Here is a 14,567-nt window from a genome sequence, read left to right as displayed (position 1 = left end):
GAGGAATGTACCTGTCAATCTGTGATTCCTCACTGCCTGAGGTCTGACCATCTCACCTCCGGAGATGTCTATTTGCAGCCTGGGGCACCAGCCCTAAGCAGGGAAAAGTGAACCCACCAATAGGCCGGCAAGGTGCCTTCTCCACTCCCTGGGGAGCCCTAACCTCCTTGGGTGCAACAGGAGAACAGGGTGGGAATGAACAAGAGCTTTGGAGCCAGATAGACCCAGAGTTTGAAGCAGGGTTTCACTCTCACTGCCGTTTCTAGATGCAAGCCTTGGGTTTTTGTTTCTACCTCAGAAATAATAAAATACCCAACCTTCAAACAGAGGTCACGAGATCAGATGAGGGAATGGTACAGGGTGGCTTTCAAAGGGCCTGACACGTGATACCGTCAGTCCACTTTTAGGGGTCCTTGCTTAGCATCTAAATAATCACCTTGAACAATTTAGGTAATCGCAGTTACTTTTAGTGCGACTAAAACACTTTTGTTTAACAAGGTTTGGTGCTGGGAATAGAATACTGGGGACAGCATCAGTTTTACAGTGGCTTCCATGGGATAACTTGCAGAGACTAACTTATTTTATGACTATCAGAAATACAGAGGGAAGACCTCTTCTTTTTTTAAAATTTAAAATTTTTTTTATTTCTCTTTTTTTGGGCCGTGGTGTGGCATGCGGGATCTTAGTTTCCCACCAGGGATCAAACCTGTGCCACCTGCAGTGGAAGCACAGTGAAGTCCTAAGCACGGGACCAACAGGGAAGTCCCAAGACCTCTTCTTAATTGGTATTTCACATGTCCTCTGATTTTTTTTATTTGACTACCCACTTAAGGTCAAATGAATTTCCTTCCTGGATAGAAGGCGAGTGAATTACCGGGGCCCAACTATGCCGACCTGGCTCCTTGTTACACGTTTGCTATCGGGCATCCTCCATACTGTCGTGTGCCTTTTCCCTTCCTGAAAAGCAGAAACCTTCGTAGCCACATCTGTTGTTCTCTTCTTCCCCAAGCTAGTGACTCTCTAGTGTTCTGTGAATTCTTCATCCAGTAACATTGGACTCACGTGGGACCATTTTCTGCTGAGAGATTTCTCCAGACACACAACCTGCAAGCTGAGTTTCCCGGTCCCTGAAAGCCACTTTCTCCTCTCAAACGTGTGCATTTAAATATAATCCTCAATAAACAAACAGTTTGTGCCACTACCAGTTGGCCCCTTTTTTTTGTTTGACTGTTTTTATTTCCACTCAAGTCTACTCCTTTGTTTTCTTCCTGTAAAATCTTTTTAAAAACGAAGTTTTACTTGGAGACTTTTAGCTTTCCTGAGGCCCGGGTTGGTGAATTTCTATTGGTTGAATTTTGTCGATGTGATTGAAAAATTCTAATTAGAACCCTCTGGGGAGTTTCTCTGCACACGGCTGTATGAAAGAAGAGCTGGAAGGATGACCTGACACACCGGCGAGGATTAAACAGACATGTCACTTTGGGGCTGGGCACAGCTGCCGCAGGTCGTGCCCCAGCCAGTAACCCTGGGACAAAGGTTTGCTGTGATACGTTGTTATATTTTCCTGGGTGCTTGGAAGGAGACCTCTTCAAGGAAGGATTCTGTAGCACTGTTGATTCAGGTGAAATTGGCTGCCTCTCCCAGCTGATTTAGGGTCACCAAGAAGTCCCCGGAAATAATCCCCCTACCTTATTCTCTGAAAATGGTCCAAGCCTTTCATCTTATAATTAAAAGGTCAAGTGTGGAATCTAAACAACCCTGCTAAAGCCACCGTGTGCCACTTTATAAGAGAGTCACCAACTGGTCAGGGAACGGTCACAGGAGACGCCATGACGTCTTAGAAGTCCCCTTAGAAGGAAAAGCTTTGGAGAAAGGAATTTATGAATATGTGCTGTCCCTGGGCCAATCCAATGAGAGGAAATAGATTTTCTCATTAAGGACATCCAGTGAGGTGTCTCAGGACAGCCACTGCCCCGACCCCCCGACTCTCACGGCCCTTGCTTTACCTTAGAGCCTACAATCCACCATGAACGTCTAGCCCTTTGGGCTAAGAATTGTCTTTTTCCCTGAGTGCCTATTTTTGGTTGCTGTTTGCAGATGTAGGGGCTGGGGGTGCCGGCAAGGAGAACACCAGGTTGCTTACACTTTTGCTTCTCAAAGTTCGGCCCATGGCCCATCACCTGGGTTGATGTTGATGAGAAATGAAATATTAATGAATTGGAATTAAAGTCTGTATTTTAACAAGGTCCATGGATGACAAATACGCATATTAAAGTTTAGGAAGCACTGACTCGCAGCTTAATGTATACTTGTTTTTGTTTTTGTTTTTGTTTTTGTTTTTGCGGTACATGGGCCTCTCACTGTTGTGGCCTCTCCCGTTGCGGAGCACAGGCTCCGGACGCGCAGGCCCAGCGGCCATGGCTCACGGGCCCAGCCGCTCCGCGGCATGTGGGATCTTCCCGGACCGGGCACGAACCCATGTCCCCTGCATCGGCAGGCAGACTCTCAACCACTGCGCCACCAGGGAAGCCCCTAATGTATACTTATTTATTTGGGGTTTGCATGTCGGAAAGACAATGGACCATTTCTGGATGTTGAAAGAGGATATGAGGACACAAGAAAGTGGACCTCATTCTATTCCCTGGTAGATTTACTTGAATGTCTCCAAGGCCCATCAGCTTGGCTGTCCTAGGTAAAGCCCCTTTACCAGTTTGTCCCCGTGCTGACTCGACCCACACCCTCCACCCGCCAGTGGCCCGGTCCAAGTCACTCCGCATTCTTGTGTCTGTCTCGAGGGTCCTGGAAGGGGAAGGGAGTCTCTCACAGACACTCGGGCCTCTACCTACTGCTCCAGCTGCCGCTCAATTCTTGGGCAGTCTCTGCTTCCAGTCTCTGAAGTTTAATGCTGCTACAGACACAGGTCTCCAACCGCGCATGGGAAAAGTGGACACGTTCCAGACCTCCAAGCCCAGAGCAGCTGTTCTCTCTTCTACTGTCACCTGGAGAGCATTGCCATCTGCTTCATGGTCTCTGATACTCACCTCTTTTTCAGGTAAGAACATCTCCATCCACGTGGCCACCTCTTTTCTGGAGAGGAGGCCAGGGACAGAGAAAGTTGGGAGAAGAAAGGAGCCTCATGCAAGATGGTGGAGAATGTGATCAGACGGCAAAACTGATCCCCAAGTAATGCTCTGGGGAGGGGCTGAAGAAGACATTCAGCAGAGAGAGACTAGTATTCAATGTGAAGATTTTCTCTGAGCTGTACTACAGTATGAGTCTCTCTCCATCTCTCCAAGCAAACCTTCAGTAAAGCTTGCTGTCTCCAACTCTTTGGCAGGAGAAGTGAAGTTCGAAGGACCACGTGTGGCCAGAGGTCGGGGGTGCAGTGAGGGGAAGCATCGCCTGACCTAAGAAGGCAGCCGGCTGGCAAAGTGACCCAGATTTCAGTGGAAGCCAGAGTGGAGGAGAGCAGTAACTACGAAAGTGTAATCTTGGGGAGATCCTTGGATTTGCCACAGGATATGGGATGGGGAAGGCTGGAACAAGTACTTTTTAAATTAAAGGAGTGAAAAAGAATAGATACATGTACATGTATAACTGAATCACTTTTCTGTACACCTGAAACTATCACAACATTGTTAATCAACTACACTCCAATATAAAATAAAAAGTTAAATACATAAATTAATTAATTAAAGGAATGAATACCCCCAAAACGGATGTGGGTCACCTAGGAAACAGTTACACTACTGAGTGTCATCGGGCCCTTTCCTTCCAGGACACGAAGTGCAAGAGGGTGAGAGAGGTTAGGTTGAGCTGAGGTCAGGAAAAGCCACTGCTACCTGCCTGCATCGAGCCCTGAGGACCCCCTTCGTCACTCCCCAAAATCCAGCTTCTGCCCCTGTCTGTCAGGCATGTGTGTGTCTGAACCCTAAGTCTGGATAAAGTTCAAATTCCCTTTCATGGGACTCCAGGGCCCGCAAATTGCCAGTGATATTGAATAATCCCTGACCCCTAAGAAGGCTTGGAGCACACAGGGAGGATCCTCACGGGGGGCCACCACACCCTGACGCCTGCAGAGAGCTGAGTCTCAGCTGAGCTGCAGCTGAGAGACACGGGCACAAGAGAACTTGGCGTCACTTAGCTGCCCCCGTGCAAGCAGGAAGAGATCCTGGCCTTTCCTGCTTTTAGAAGTTCTCCTTTCTCCCCATCCCCAGCCCACTGCCAGCCAGCACACACAGATGTTTCAAGGGAATGACTGCGCCTACCTTGGCGAAGAATGTTGACAGGTGCAAACATGGGCAGCGGGCACGCCATGCCCAGCTTCCTCGGCCCAGGCTTACCGCACTCATCCTTTACCCGCAAGGCCCCAAATCTGTCACCATACCACTCTTGGTCTGCAGGCTCTTCCCTAGTCTCCAAGAGTCCTCAGCTTTTGGAGGGTATAAGAATTACCTGGGGCGATGGTCAAGGATGCAGATTCCGGGCCCTGGGCACGGCTAGGATTTTGAGGCTGTGGACACCCTGGGAGAAGCCCAGCTCCAGTGCTTGGTCTTGGTTATCCAGTGCGCTAACTCCAAGCTCCCCGCCCTCCAGGGTCTTCTGGAGCCATTCATTTTTCCGTCTACATGGCCTTTGGATCCTTAAATTCCCTTCAGCTTCATCCTTTCTACTTCTGGTATATTATTGTTTTAACAGTCACCTACTTCATCAATTTAGCCAAGGGCCTTCTTTTTTAGTTTCCCTGATCCCTTCATTTTTCTTTTCTAAAACCCTCTTCTAGTTCCTCATAATTCTGCCCTTCCTCCTGCTTTCTCACTCCACTTAACCTTCTAGAAAAAAAATCACCTTTGTAATAGTCCCCTTAATATAGACCAAAAAGACCAAAATAAAACACAATTACATTTTAAGGGAAACTTCTCTTTATTATCATTAGAATGTTTAAAATACCAAAGACCTCACATTTATATAGTTAACCAGAGACCTATAGGCCAGAAAGGAGCAGTGACAAACAATCTACTTCAAAATTCTTGCTGTGGCCAAATCATGTTCTGTGTCAATGAGCGCCACTCTCAATTTGTTGCTGCGTGCAAGTTTCCTCTAGTTGTGGCGAGCGGGGGTTACTCTTCATTGCAGTGCGCGGGCTTCTCATTGCGGTGGCCTCTCTTTGTTGCAGAGCATGGACTCCAGGCGCGCGGGCTTCAGTAGTTGTGGCATGTGGGCTCAGTAGTTGTGGCTCGCCGGCTCTAGGACGCAGGTTCAGTAGTTGTGGCACATGGGCTTTAGTTGCTCCGCGGCATGTGGGATCTTCCCGGACCAGGGCTCGAACCTGTGTCTCCTGCATTGGCAGGCGTATTCGTAACCACTGGGCCACTAGGGAAGTCCCTGAAATGAAACTTCATTCAGTGAAAGGATTCTGCTCTAGCCGTTTAATAGTTAACAGTTAATAATAAAAGACTTCTACTTTAGCAGTTTGATAGTCACCCACATGCTTTATTTTACATGAAAAATTAGATGCTTTGAAGATTTATATTTACTAACTGGGGGGGGAAGTAAGTACTTAAAATATATTGTAATTGCAGGAACAAAAATCATTTCTAGGTATACAATTGAAGTTTTAGGTTCAAATCTCTTTTTACTCATTCAAATCCTTTTGGTAAGGGTCGGAAAGCTTTAAAGGCAAGGAGGGCAGAATAATGAACGGAACCATTTAAAGCCCGATGAGAGAGGTAATGAATGTTACTTGAATCATTTAATGGTTTGGTTTTTAGTATATCTTCTACAAATGAGGTGTTGGGTAGTAGTGCTTAAATTCGGCTTCTTTAATAAAGAGCTATGCATACTTTTATAGATAAGAGGAAAAAGCAATGGATCTAATCTCCACTCTGGATAAAGCAGCCGCCGCAGAACCCCCTAACCGGTGCGGTATGACTGCCACCTAGTGGCGGCATATCCTCACCACAGGAGTCCTGCCCAGTGGAGGTGAAGGAGAGGGGGAGCCCGAAAGCTCCCGGATGGCAGGGCTGATCTGCAAGTTAAAGCACCCGGTAACTAGAATAAAGTTATATTTTTCTATCATGTCAACTCTTACAGCTTCTATCTTAAGGTCTATTTTAAGAAATATACTTTTATTGATTCAGTTTCAAAAAGAGTTATATAAGGACATGAAACCTTGGTTTTCACTTGAGAGTTTATCTTTATTCCATGCAGGCTCCAAATGGACAAATAATATATATCATATGTGTGTGTGTGTGTGTGTGTGTGTGTGTGTTTGCGTATCATATATAAAATATAAATTTGCATGAATTTAATTCTAGCCCAGAAAGCATTTTGTGACTTAAAAACCCTGAAGTTTGCTGGCTTTGGAATCACTGGAATCAGTAAGGGAAGAACCGTGAGCTAAGTCAGATTCACTCAGCTCCACCACTGACCAGCTGCCGGACCTCAGACAAGTACTTTATTATGTTCCAACCCATTTGCCCAACGTGTTAAACAGGGGAGTTGAAATAGATTCTCTCTAAGATGCTCTCCATGAAAAGTTCTAAGACCTCTCCTGTTGATTAATTTCCACCCTAAGGGTGACCAAACATTTTGAAATTATAGCTGAGCTACTCCATTCCCTCTGCACTCCCCATTGCCACTCCCACAGCATTATGGGTGATTTCAAGGCTGACCCATTTTCATAACCTGGTTCTGCCCTGGAGCCTCCAGAGAAGCTAGAATATCTCAGAAATATCTCAGCTGGCCAGCTGGTCAAATAATTTTTGCTCTTTGCTATTTGCCCCTATTAGTTAGTACAGCAATCTTTTCAAATGAACTCAGATCAAGACAAAAAGTATTAAAATAAGGCCCACAAGATCTAAAGGTGTGTAACCTGACATAGTTTCACTTTGTTGAGGTAGCAGCTAATTTTTGCAAGCTGGAAAACAAAAGCTGGTGTGTTTGAGGTTTCACTTCAGTCCGTGCTTTCACTATTCAGCAATCAGTGCAAAGACAGTTAAGCATGACCTTTCCATACAGACGGTGCCACCCTTCACCAGCTCAAAGAGCACCTGTCCCGTTAACCCTCGAAGGCAGATGTTTGCTTATTTTTGAGACCTAGTCTGTTAAAATGGCAGAGAGCGCTGAAGTAAGGACTTTGCGGAAGGGAACATAATATCACTTAATCTGCTTGCACTACTTGAGAACAAAGTCATACTGCCGTTCTAGGAAATTAGTCGGAGACACATAAAACAAAGCACTCTTCTTAAACCACATGTACACGTGCTTTCTTAAAATTATTGCAAACACCGCTCTATTTGAAGGCATATTGATCACAGCGATAAGAGGTGTTCTGTTGAATGCAGTGGTCCCCGGCTTCAACACAGAGCATAATGCGTACTGCTTGTGGGCAGGAGAGCTTCAGCAACCCTGCAGGATTGTTCCAGAAAGTCCGAATATCTCAAAGTTTAAAGGAATCTTAAAAGTGATTTCCTCCAAATACAAGAATCCTTGTATCAGTAGCTACAAAGGCAGGGTAAATGAGGGGGTGAGAGCAATCCAACCCCAAGGATAGCCAGTAAGGAATGAGAAACAATGATAAACCCCATGAGAAGTCAGCCTGCTTTTGTTATCACCAGCCACCAGCAATTCTGAACGACCTCAGTGATAAGATGCTCCTCTTGGCAGGGGTAGGCCATCCCCACTCCCCAGACCCACCCTACCCCATCCCCTGCTTTCTACCCTATCTGGCCTCTGATTTAATGTTAGGTGACTAAGAGCACGCTCCTTTCTAATTTTTTAAAAAGAGGTTTTCTACTTCATATCTCCTAATTATCGAAGTGATATTTTATATCTTAGAAGATACACAAACAATATTAAGAAGCATTTAAGAAATTGTCGGGCTTCCCTGGTGACGCAGTGGTTGGGAGTCCGCCTGCCGATGCAGGGGACGCGGGTTCGTGTCCCGGTCCGGGAAGATCCCACATGTCACGGAGCGGCTGGGCCCGTGAGCCATGGCCGCTGAGCCTGCGCCTCCGGAGCCTGTGTGCCGCAACGGGAGAGGCCACAGCAGTGAGAGGCCCCAGTACCAGAAAAAAAAAAAAAAAAAAAAGTCATGCAGTGTCACCTCTACCCCAGGCCTAGCTGACACCACCACTTGGCTGCTTTGTATTTCTCAATGACTAAAATTTACCTTTATGAACTATTTCCTGAGCGTCTGAGAGCCTACACCTTGGGTCTGCTGATGCTATGTTTTCAGAACTTTAAATCACCGAGGAAACCATATTTTCTGTAGGAATGCTTAGGAAAGTAAAATCCAACGTGTTTATATCCTTCCTTTCCCCTTCAGAGAAAATCCTTTCATTTGTTTCTGGTTTTCTGCTCTCCTGAGAGAGGAAGGGATTAGAGTGAAGTTTATACCTGGAAGTTGGCGAGTTATAGCCGCATACAGACAGCTTTATCCAATAAAGAAGCTAGGACTGGTTATCTAGACGAGAGAAGAAAACGAAATAGGGTCCCAGTTAATTCAAGACAACCAATTGCCTTGGCCTTTGATACTGTAGTAAGTGATCACATAATTGTGGCAGAGAACACAGAAGTGGCAGCTTGAAATAAAACTCCAGCTGACATACTTTTAAAAGCAATATGGCAGCTGTGAGCTGGCCACAGAATTAGGAGGAGAGCTGGAAGACTTCCCTTTGGAAAGCCGGCCTGCAGCTGAAAAACAATGGTTAGTTCTTTCTTCCTCTGCTGTTCCTCTGTTCCAATTTAATATGAAATGATAATTTCTTCTTTTTCATGGGTGGGGAGAACAGCCAGTGAGAAACAGAGTAAGGGTCCCTCAACCCCAAGCTGTGGTAACCTCAGTCCATGGTAATCCCAAGTCATGGTTTCCCTTTACAGAATGTATCCTTTCTTTCCCACCAGCATCAGTGATGGAGAAGAGATCATGCTTATGTAACAGTTAACAGTTAACCAACCAAAGGAGCTAAAGGACCATTCCCTCTGTGCTGTGAAGAGCCTGAGTAGAGCTGCCCTTGCCAGGTAAGCAGGTGTGAAGCAACGCTGTGATATGTGAGCTTTCTGTAGAGACGAATAAATTAGGAAAAGATTTAAAAGGGTCTTCAACCCGGAGGAATGGATAAGGAAGATGAGGTACGTATATACAATGGAGTATTAGCCATAAAAAAGAACAAAATAATGCCATTTGCAGTGACATAGGTGGACCTAGAGTTTGTCATACTGAGTAAAGTAAGTCAGACAGAGAAAGACAAATATCATGTAATATCGCTTATATGTAGCATCTAAAAAAAGGGTACAAATGAACCTATTTACAAAACAGAAATAGAGTCACAGATGTAGAAAACAAACTTATGGTTACCAAGGGGGAAAGAAGGGAAGGGATAAACTGGGAGATTGGGATTGACATATATACATTACTATACATAAAATAGATAACTAATAAGGACCTACTGTAGAGCACAGGGAACTCTACTCAATACTCTGTAATGGCCTATATGGGAAAAGAATCTTAACAAGAGTGGATATATGTATATATATAACTGATTCACTTTGCTGTACACCTGAAACTAGCACAACATTGTAAATCAACTATACTCCAATAAAAATTAATTTAAAAAAATTTTAAAAAGAAAAAGTTTCTTGAACAATTATAAGAAAAAAAACCACATGGAACTATTTCTTTTGAAAAAGTTCTTCTTAGAGTAGTCCCAAATGTTAGAAATTCAAATCTGGGGAATTCCCTGGCAGTCCAGTGGTTAGGACTTGGTGCTTTCACTGCTGGGGCCCAGGTTCAATCCCTGGTCAGGGAACTAAGATCCTGAAAGCTGCGTGGTATGGCCAAAAAAGAAAAAAGAAAAAGAAAAGAAAATCCAAATCTGGACAGAATAGCTCTCCCTGAAGCCTCTTTATGAGAAAATTGATGATTTGAGTGTGATAGTCATCCCGACGATGACTATCTTGATAATATTTATAACATTTCTTGAAAAAAAAATATTTTTCCAACAAAAAATAAGATGTTCCAAAATTGTTAAAACGCTTGATTGTTTGTGCCCATTTCTATGTGCAATACAGTGTGGAAAGAATTCAGTTCCATGAACAAGCATCATTGAAAATAGAATAATGAAATAAATAAGAAGTGAACTATGTGCTTTTAAAAAATATTCTTTGTGCTTGTTTGCAAAGTGTTTGAAAGCAAAAGTAGCAGTTTCTTTAATTAAAAGAAATAATGTAGCATGTGACCAATCTAATATAAAAAATATTACCAATAGTTTATGACTGTCCAGCATTTTACTGAAACCATCTAGTAATTCTGTGGCAACTGGATCCCCTATGACGCTGAAAGCATGCGGACTTAGTGGAGCAGAGGGGTGGGAGGGGTCCTGGGGAACACGGAATAAGTGACAAAAAGAAAGAATGACATCAAAGGAAAGGACAACAGATGGGATAGCAAAATGAGAAAGGGAGGGGACAGGAAGATTGAAAAGGGGATGGGGGTCATACAGAGTGAAGTAAGTCAGAAAGAGAAAAACAAATACCGTATGCTAACACATATATATGGAATCTAAAAAAAAAAAAGGTTCTGAAGAACCTAGGGGCAGGACAGGAATAAAGATGCAGATGTAGAGAATGGACTTGAGGACATGGGGAGGGGGAAGGGGAAGCTGGGACGAAGTGAGAGAGTGGCATGGACATATATACACTACCAAATGTAAAATAGATAGCTAGTGGGAAGCAGCCACATAGCACAGGGATATCAGCTCAGTGCTCTGTGTCCACCTAGAGGGGTGGGATGGGGAGGGTGGGAGGGACACACAAGAGGGAGGAGATATGGGGATATATGTATGCATATGGCTGATTCACTTTGTTAAACAGCAGGAACTAACAAAACATTGTAAAGCAGTTATAAAGATGTTTTAAAAAGTAAAAAATAAAAATATGTTTTTTAAAAAAAGAAAAGGGGATGAGGGTTGTCTTAGTAAATTCTGCTACTTTCCTAAAAAAAAAGTTAAGCAAAAGAACAACCAGAATTTGCTTAAACAGGAACGGAATGGATACTAAAACCCTGAACAAAGAGTTGTAGAAAGGAAACAAGAACTCTGCCGGGCTCTCCCCCTATCTCTGCTGTGTTCACATTCAGCACCTCCCTGGCCAGGATTGGCCTCTGCTGCAAGTGGACCCTGTGCTTCTCTCCAAACAAACTGTAGCCAAGAGAATTTTAAATGTTGATGTACCATAATCAGAGCTCAGTCTCCACTCAGGAATCTCTCCCTGGCAGTCAGAGTAAGCCAAGGTCTCACACATCACTGACAAACGGATCATAGGGAAGGACTGTAAGAAAAGCTGGAATAATGCCAGGTGCCGACCAGCCCCTCCTCTTGGAACAGCTCTGCTATCTTGGTTTCCTATAAAGCGGTCTCCTCAAACTTTAACTCGCACAGAGGTCAACTTGGGGATCTTGTTTAAATGCAAATACTGGTTCAGAGGCGCTGGGATGAACCCAAATTCTGCATTCTAACAAGCTGCTGGGGACCCTGCTGGTCCTCAAGACGCACTGGGAGAAGTGAGTTATAGAGCACCCAGGTGAACCTTGAGTGAGTCAGGTGTGACAAGAGGGAGAGACAGAGAGAGAACAGGCGAGAGAGAGAAGCATACTCTCTCCTGCAGGTTACATACACAGAACACAGGAAGCAACATATGTTCTTTGTTCATTCATTACAGTACTTTGTCCAATTCCCCAGCATTCAGAGTGATGACAGTTTCCCTTCTGGACTTTTCGGCAGCTGGCATTCTCTACACATGAGCCTGGACCCAGAGCAATACCAGCTGTGAATAAGCCCAGGGAAGGAAGTGGAACTCGAAGACTCTAGGAGTTCTAACCTGCCCTGTTAGCTGGGCACCCGGCTGGCCCCCCTGCAGCTTTTCCTACCTTCTTCTCACCCAATCCTTCTTCCACGGAGGAACGATAATTGTCTCTGAATCGTGCTCAACCTGAACGTCATGGGTATGCTGGAAAGCTTAGGTGATTGAAGCAGAACTATTGAGAAAGTGCTAAAAACCAGACTTGATTCTGATTTCTTTACCCCTTTGAAAGATGTTCCAGATCCAGAAGCTTCCTCGACGTTCCTTATGTTTGTGTGTGAGACGGAAGGTATAGGTGATGGAGTGCATCCTGGACAAACCGGAGGCAAATAGCACTAAGGAAAAACTATACTTTGGCCTCATGAAGAGAGTTGGAATTAAGAGTCACTCTCAGTTGGAGCAGTTTGATCTTTATTTCCTTTGCCAGAAGCTGCGTGCGGCACGATGCCGTGTGGGTGTCCTCAGAGGTGCTACCTAGCTTTGCATGTTTCCTGACGGAGGCAGCACTCCTGCCAGCACCTAAGTGGGGAGTGTCGGTGGGAGGAGTAAGCAGGTTTCACTTCCTTGCTGGTTGGAGACTCAGCTACAGCTGGCTTCTCTCTCAGCGGGGAGAGGAGGGCGTGAGGGGCAGCAGAACGTGTCTCTCTCTGCCTCTCACCCAGAGCACCTCGCAGGGGCTTAGCGGACGCGAGGGGTGCGAATGGGCAGAGCAGAATCTCCAGAAGGGAAAATGAGCATCCAGGATCCTTCAGATATGTGGAGCAGGTCGGACGGAGAAGCTGAGCTGCTCCAGGACTTGGGGTAAGTGGGCAGGTCCCCTTTTCTAGGCGTTTATTGGGTGAACCTTAACTCCTCACCCCTACGCAAATGCTCATCTTGATGAACGATTCTCTTTAGCACTCCTTCTCTCTGACACCCCAATCTTCTATCCTTTCCACTTTACTCATCTGTGTCTGTGGGAGCCCAATTCCATTGTGAAAGTATGGATTACCTTTCCACATGTGAAAACAAGTAGGTGGAGAAAATGGGACAAAAAAATCAAATGCTGGACGTTCTTTGAGATTTTAGGGACAGAATTGGGCTGTAGTCGCGGTTGTTGCTGGGTTTCCTTGTTATTGATCTGGTCTATGAATAAATGTGCAATAAAAAGTGCTGAGCTCCAAGCTACTGACAGTAAGAGGGCTGCGCTGCTGGTGGGATAAACAGAAAGCCTAGACCCTACAGTAAGGGAGAGGGACTTTTTCAAAAGAGAACGAACGAGGAAGTGTCTACAGCAGTGTCCCATGTGTGTTTCTTTCTCCTGACACTGCATTTGTGAGCTCTTGTATGCATGTATGTCTTTTAGGGCAACTTTGAGCCTTTTAAGTACTAACAAGTCAGGAAGAGGATAAACACTCTGCCCCAGACAGGTTACACATTTAGGTAGGAAGAGGCACTGTGGTCCTGTCTTTAAGAAGGGACCAGATGCGACAACTCATCAGGATACTTAATAAAAGAAGCAAATGTTACACAAGAGAGGCGTAGGGGATTTCCTACAGAAACTGCTCCTTTCCCCTGAAGCACCGGGAATAGCCTGGTGAGGCTGATTTTGACACCTGTGATTCCTAAGAGGCGAGACCTAGGAGACCTGCACCTGCTGTCTCACTAAATAGCTCTAATCTTCACAAACACTCAAGAGCTGTGATCATCTCCATCTCACAAAGGAAGAAAACAAGCACCAAAAGGATTGAATAACTTGCCTGCGGTCACACATCAGTTACCAATCAGGATTCCAATCTGCCAAGTCCACGTCCTTATCCAGAGAAAAACTAAAATAGGGATGAAATCTCTCTGCGTCAAGACTGCAGAGATTGTATTTTGGGGTGTTGTAAGCGTTCTCAATAAGTCCTGTCTTTAGATTTTAAACTTGAGGTCTCAGAATTGAACTTTACCTTCATAAGGTAAATCAAACGTAACAGCTAGACTTTTCAGTAAAGTAAACTCCCCTTATGGGGAGTCAGAGCTCCAGGACACCTCTAGCCTTCTAGACCAAATCCCCAAACTGCAGAGGTAAAATGTTCCCTGAGCATCCAAAGCGGTGTCACAGAGTCCAGGCACTAGAGCTGGACCCTGGGCTCTCACTTAGATCCGTATGAAATTATTAAACTATCATTCTTTATGTGTTTGGTTATGTGGATTCCCAGCCCACGATCGGTAGGAAACCACAGAGGAGAAGAGAGACAAAGGAACTATTCAGCTCTGGTCCTTTAATTCAACAATCTTTGAGCCTAGGCTCTGTGCTTGAGTACCCTTGGCACTCACTTGGATGACAAAGATGAGCTAAACACTGTCTCTTCTCCCCACCTTAGTGCCCGTAGCAGGAAGCAACCTTAGGTAAAACCCACTAGGAAACAGAACTGTGTCTTCCCTCCATGTGCAGAGATGGACATTCAATTCAACCCAGAAACACCCCAAAAAGGTGCTTTTATGTCCATACTTCACTATTTCATAAAGTCTGGAAATGTCTTAAACATTGGAAGATGGTTTCTGTAACAGGCAAGTTACAGTGGTCTAGGGAAATTGCTCTACGGTTGTGGTTCTTAACCTTGGCTGTGCACTAGAATTACCCAAGGAGTTTTTTAAAATTCCTGCCCAGGCCACACACCGGACAAATGACATCAGTATCTTGGGGGTGAGCGTTTTCTTTTTTAAACTTTCCAAATGAT

The 14,567-nt window shown here is 44.9% G+C and overlaps 1 protein-coding gene across 1 annotated transcript in view; it reads left to right on the top strand.

Annotated features, from left to right (window-relative positions):
• The first annotated feature begins 12,554 nt into the window (after window positions 1-12,554).
• DAPP1 (dual adaptor of phosphotyrosine and 3-phosphoinositides 1) overlaps window positions 12,555-14,567 on the top strand; it is a 59,431-nt gene continuing 57,418 nt past the window's right edge. The window contains exon 1 of the mRNA XM_079920639.1: window positions 12,555-12,663. Coding sequence (XP_079776765.1) covers window positions 12,563-12,663 — 101 coding nt within the window. The 5' untranslated portion in view covers window positions 12,555-12,562. The remainder of the gene's footprint in view (window positions 12,664-14,567) is intronic.

This window comes from Stenella coeruleoalba (assembly GCF_951394435.1).
Source record: "Stenella coeruleoalba genome assembly, chromosome: 4".
NCBI lineage: Eukaryota > Metazoa > Chordata > Mammalia > Artiodactyla > Delphinidae > Stenella > Stenella coeruleoalba.
Note: the sequence above shows the minus strand (reverse complement) of the source record. Positions and strands in the feature narration are given on the sequence as shown.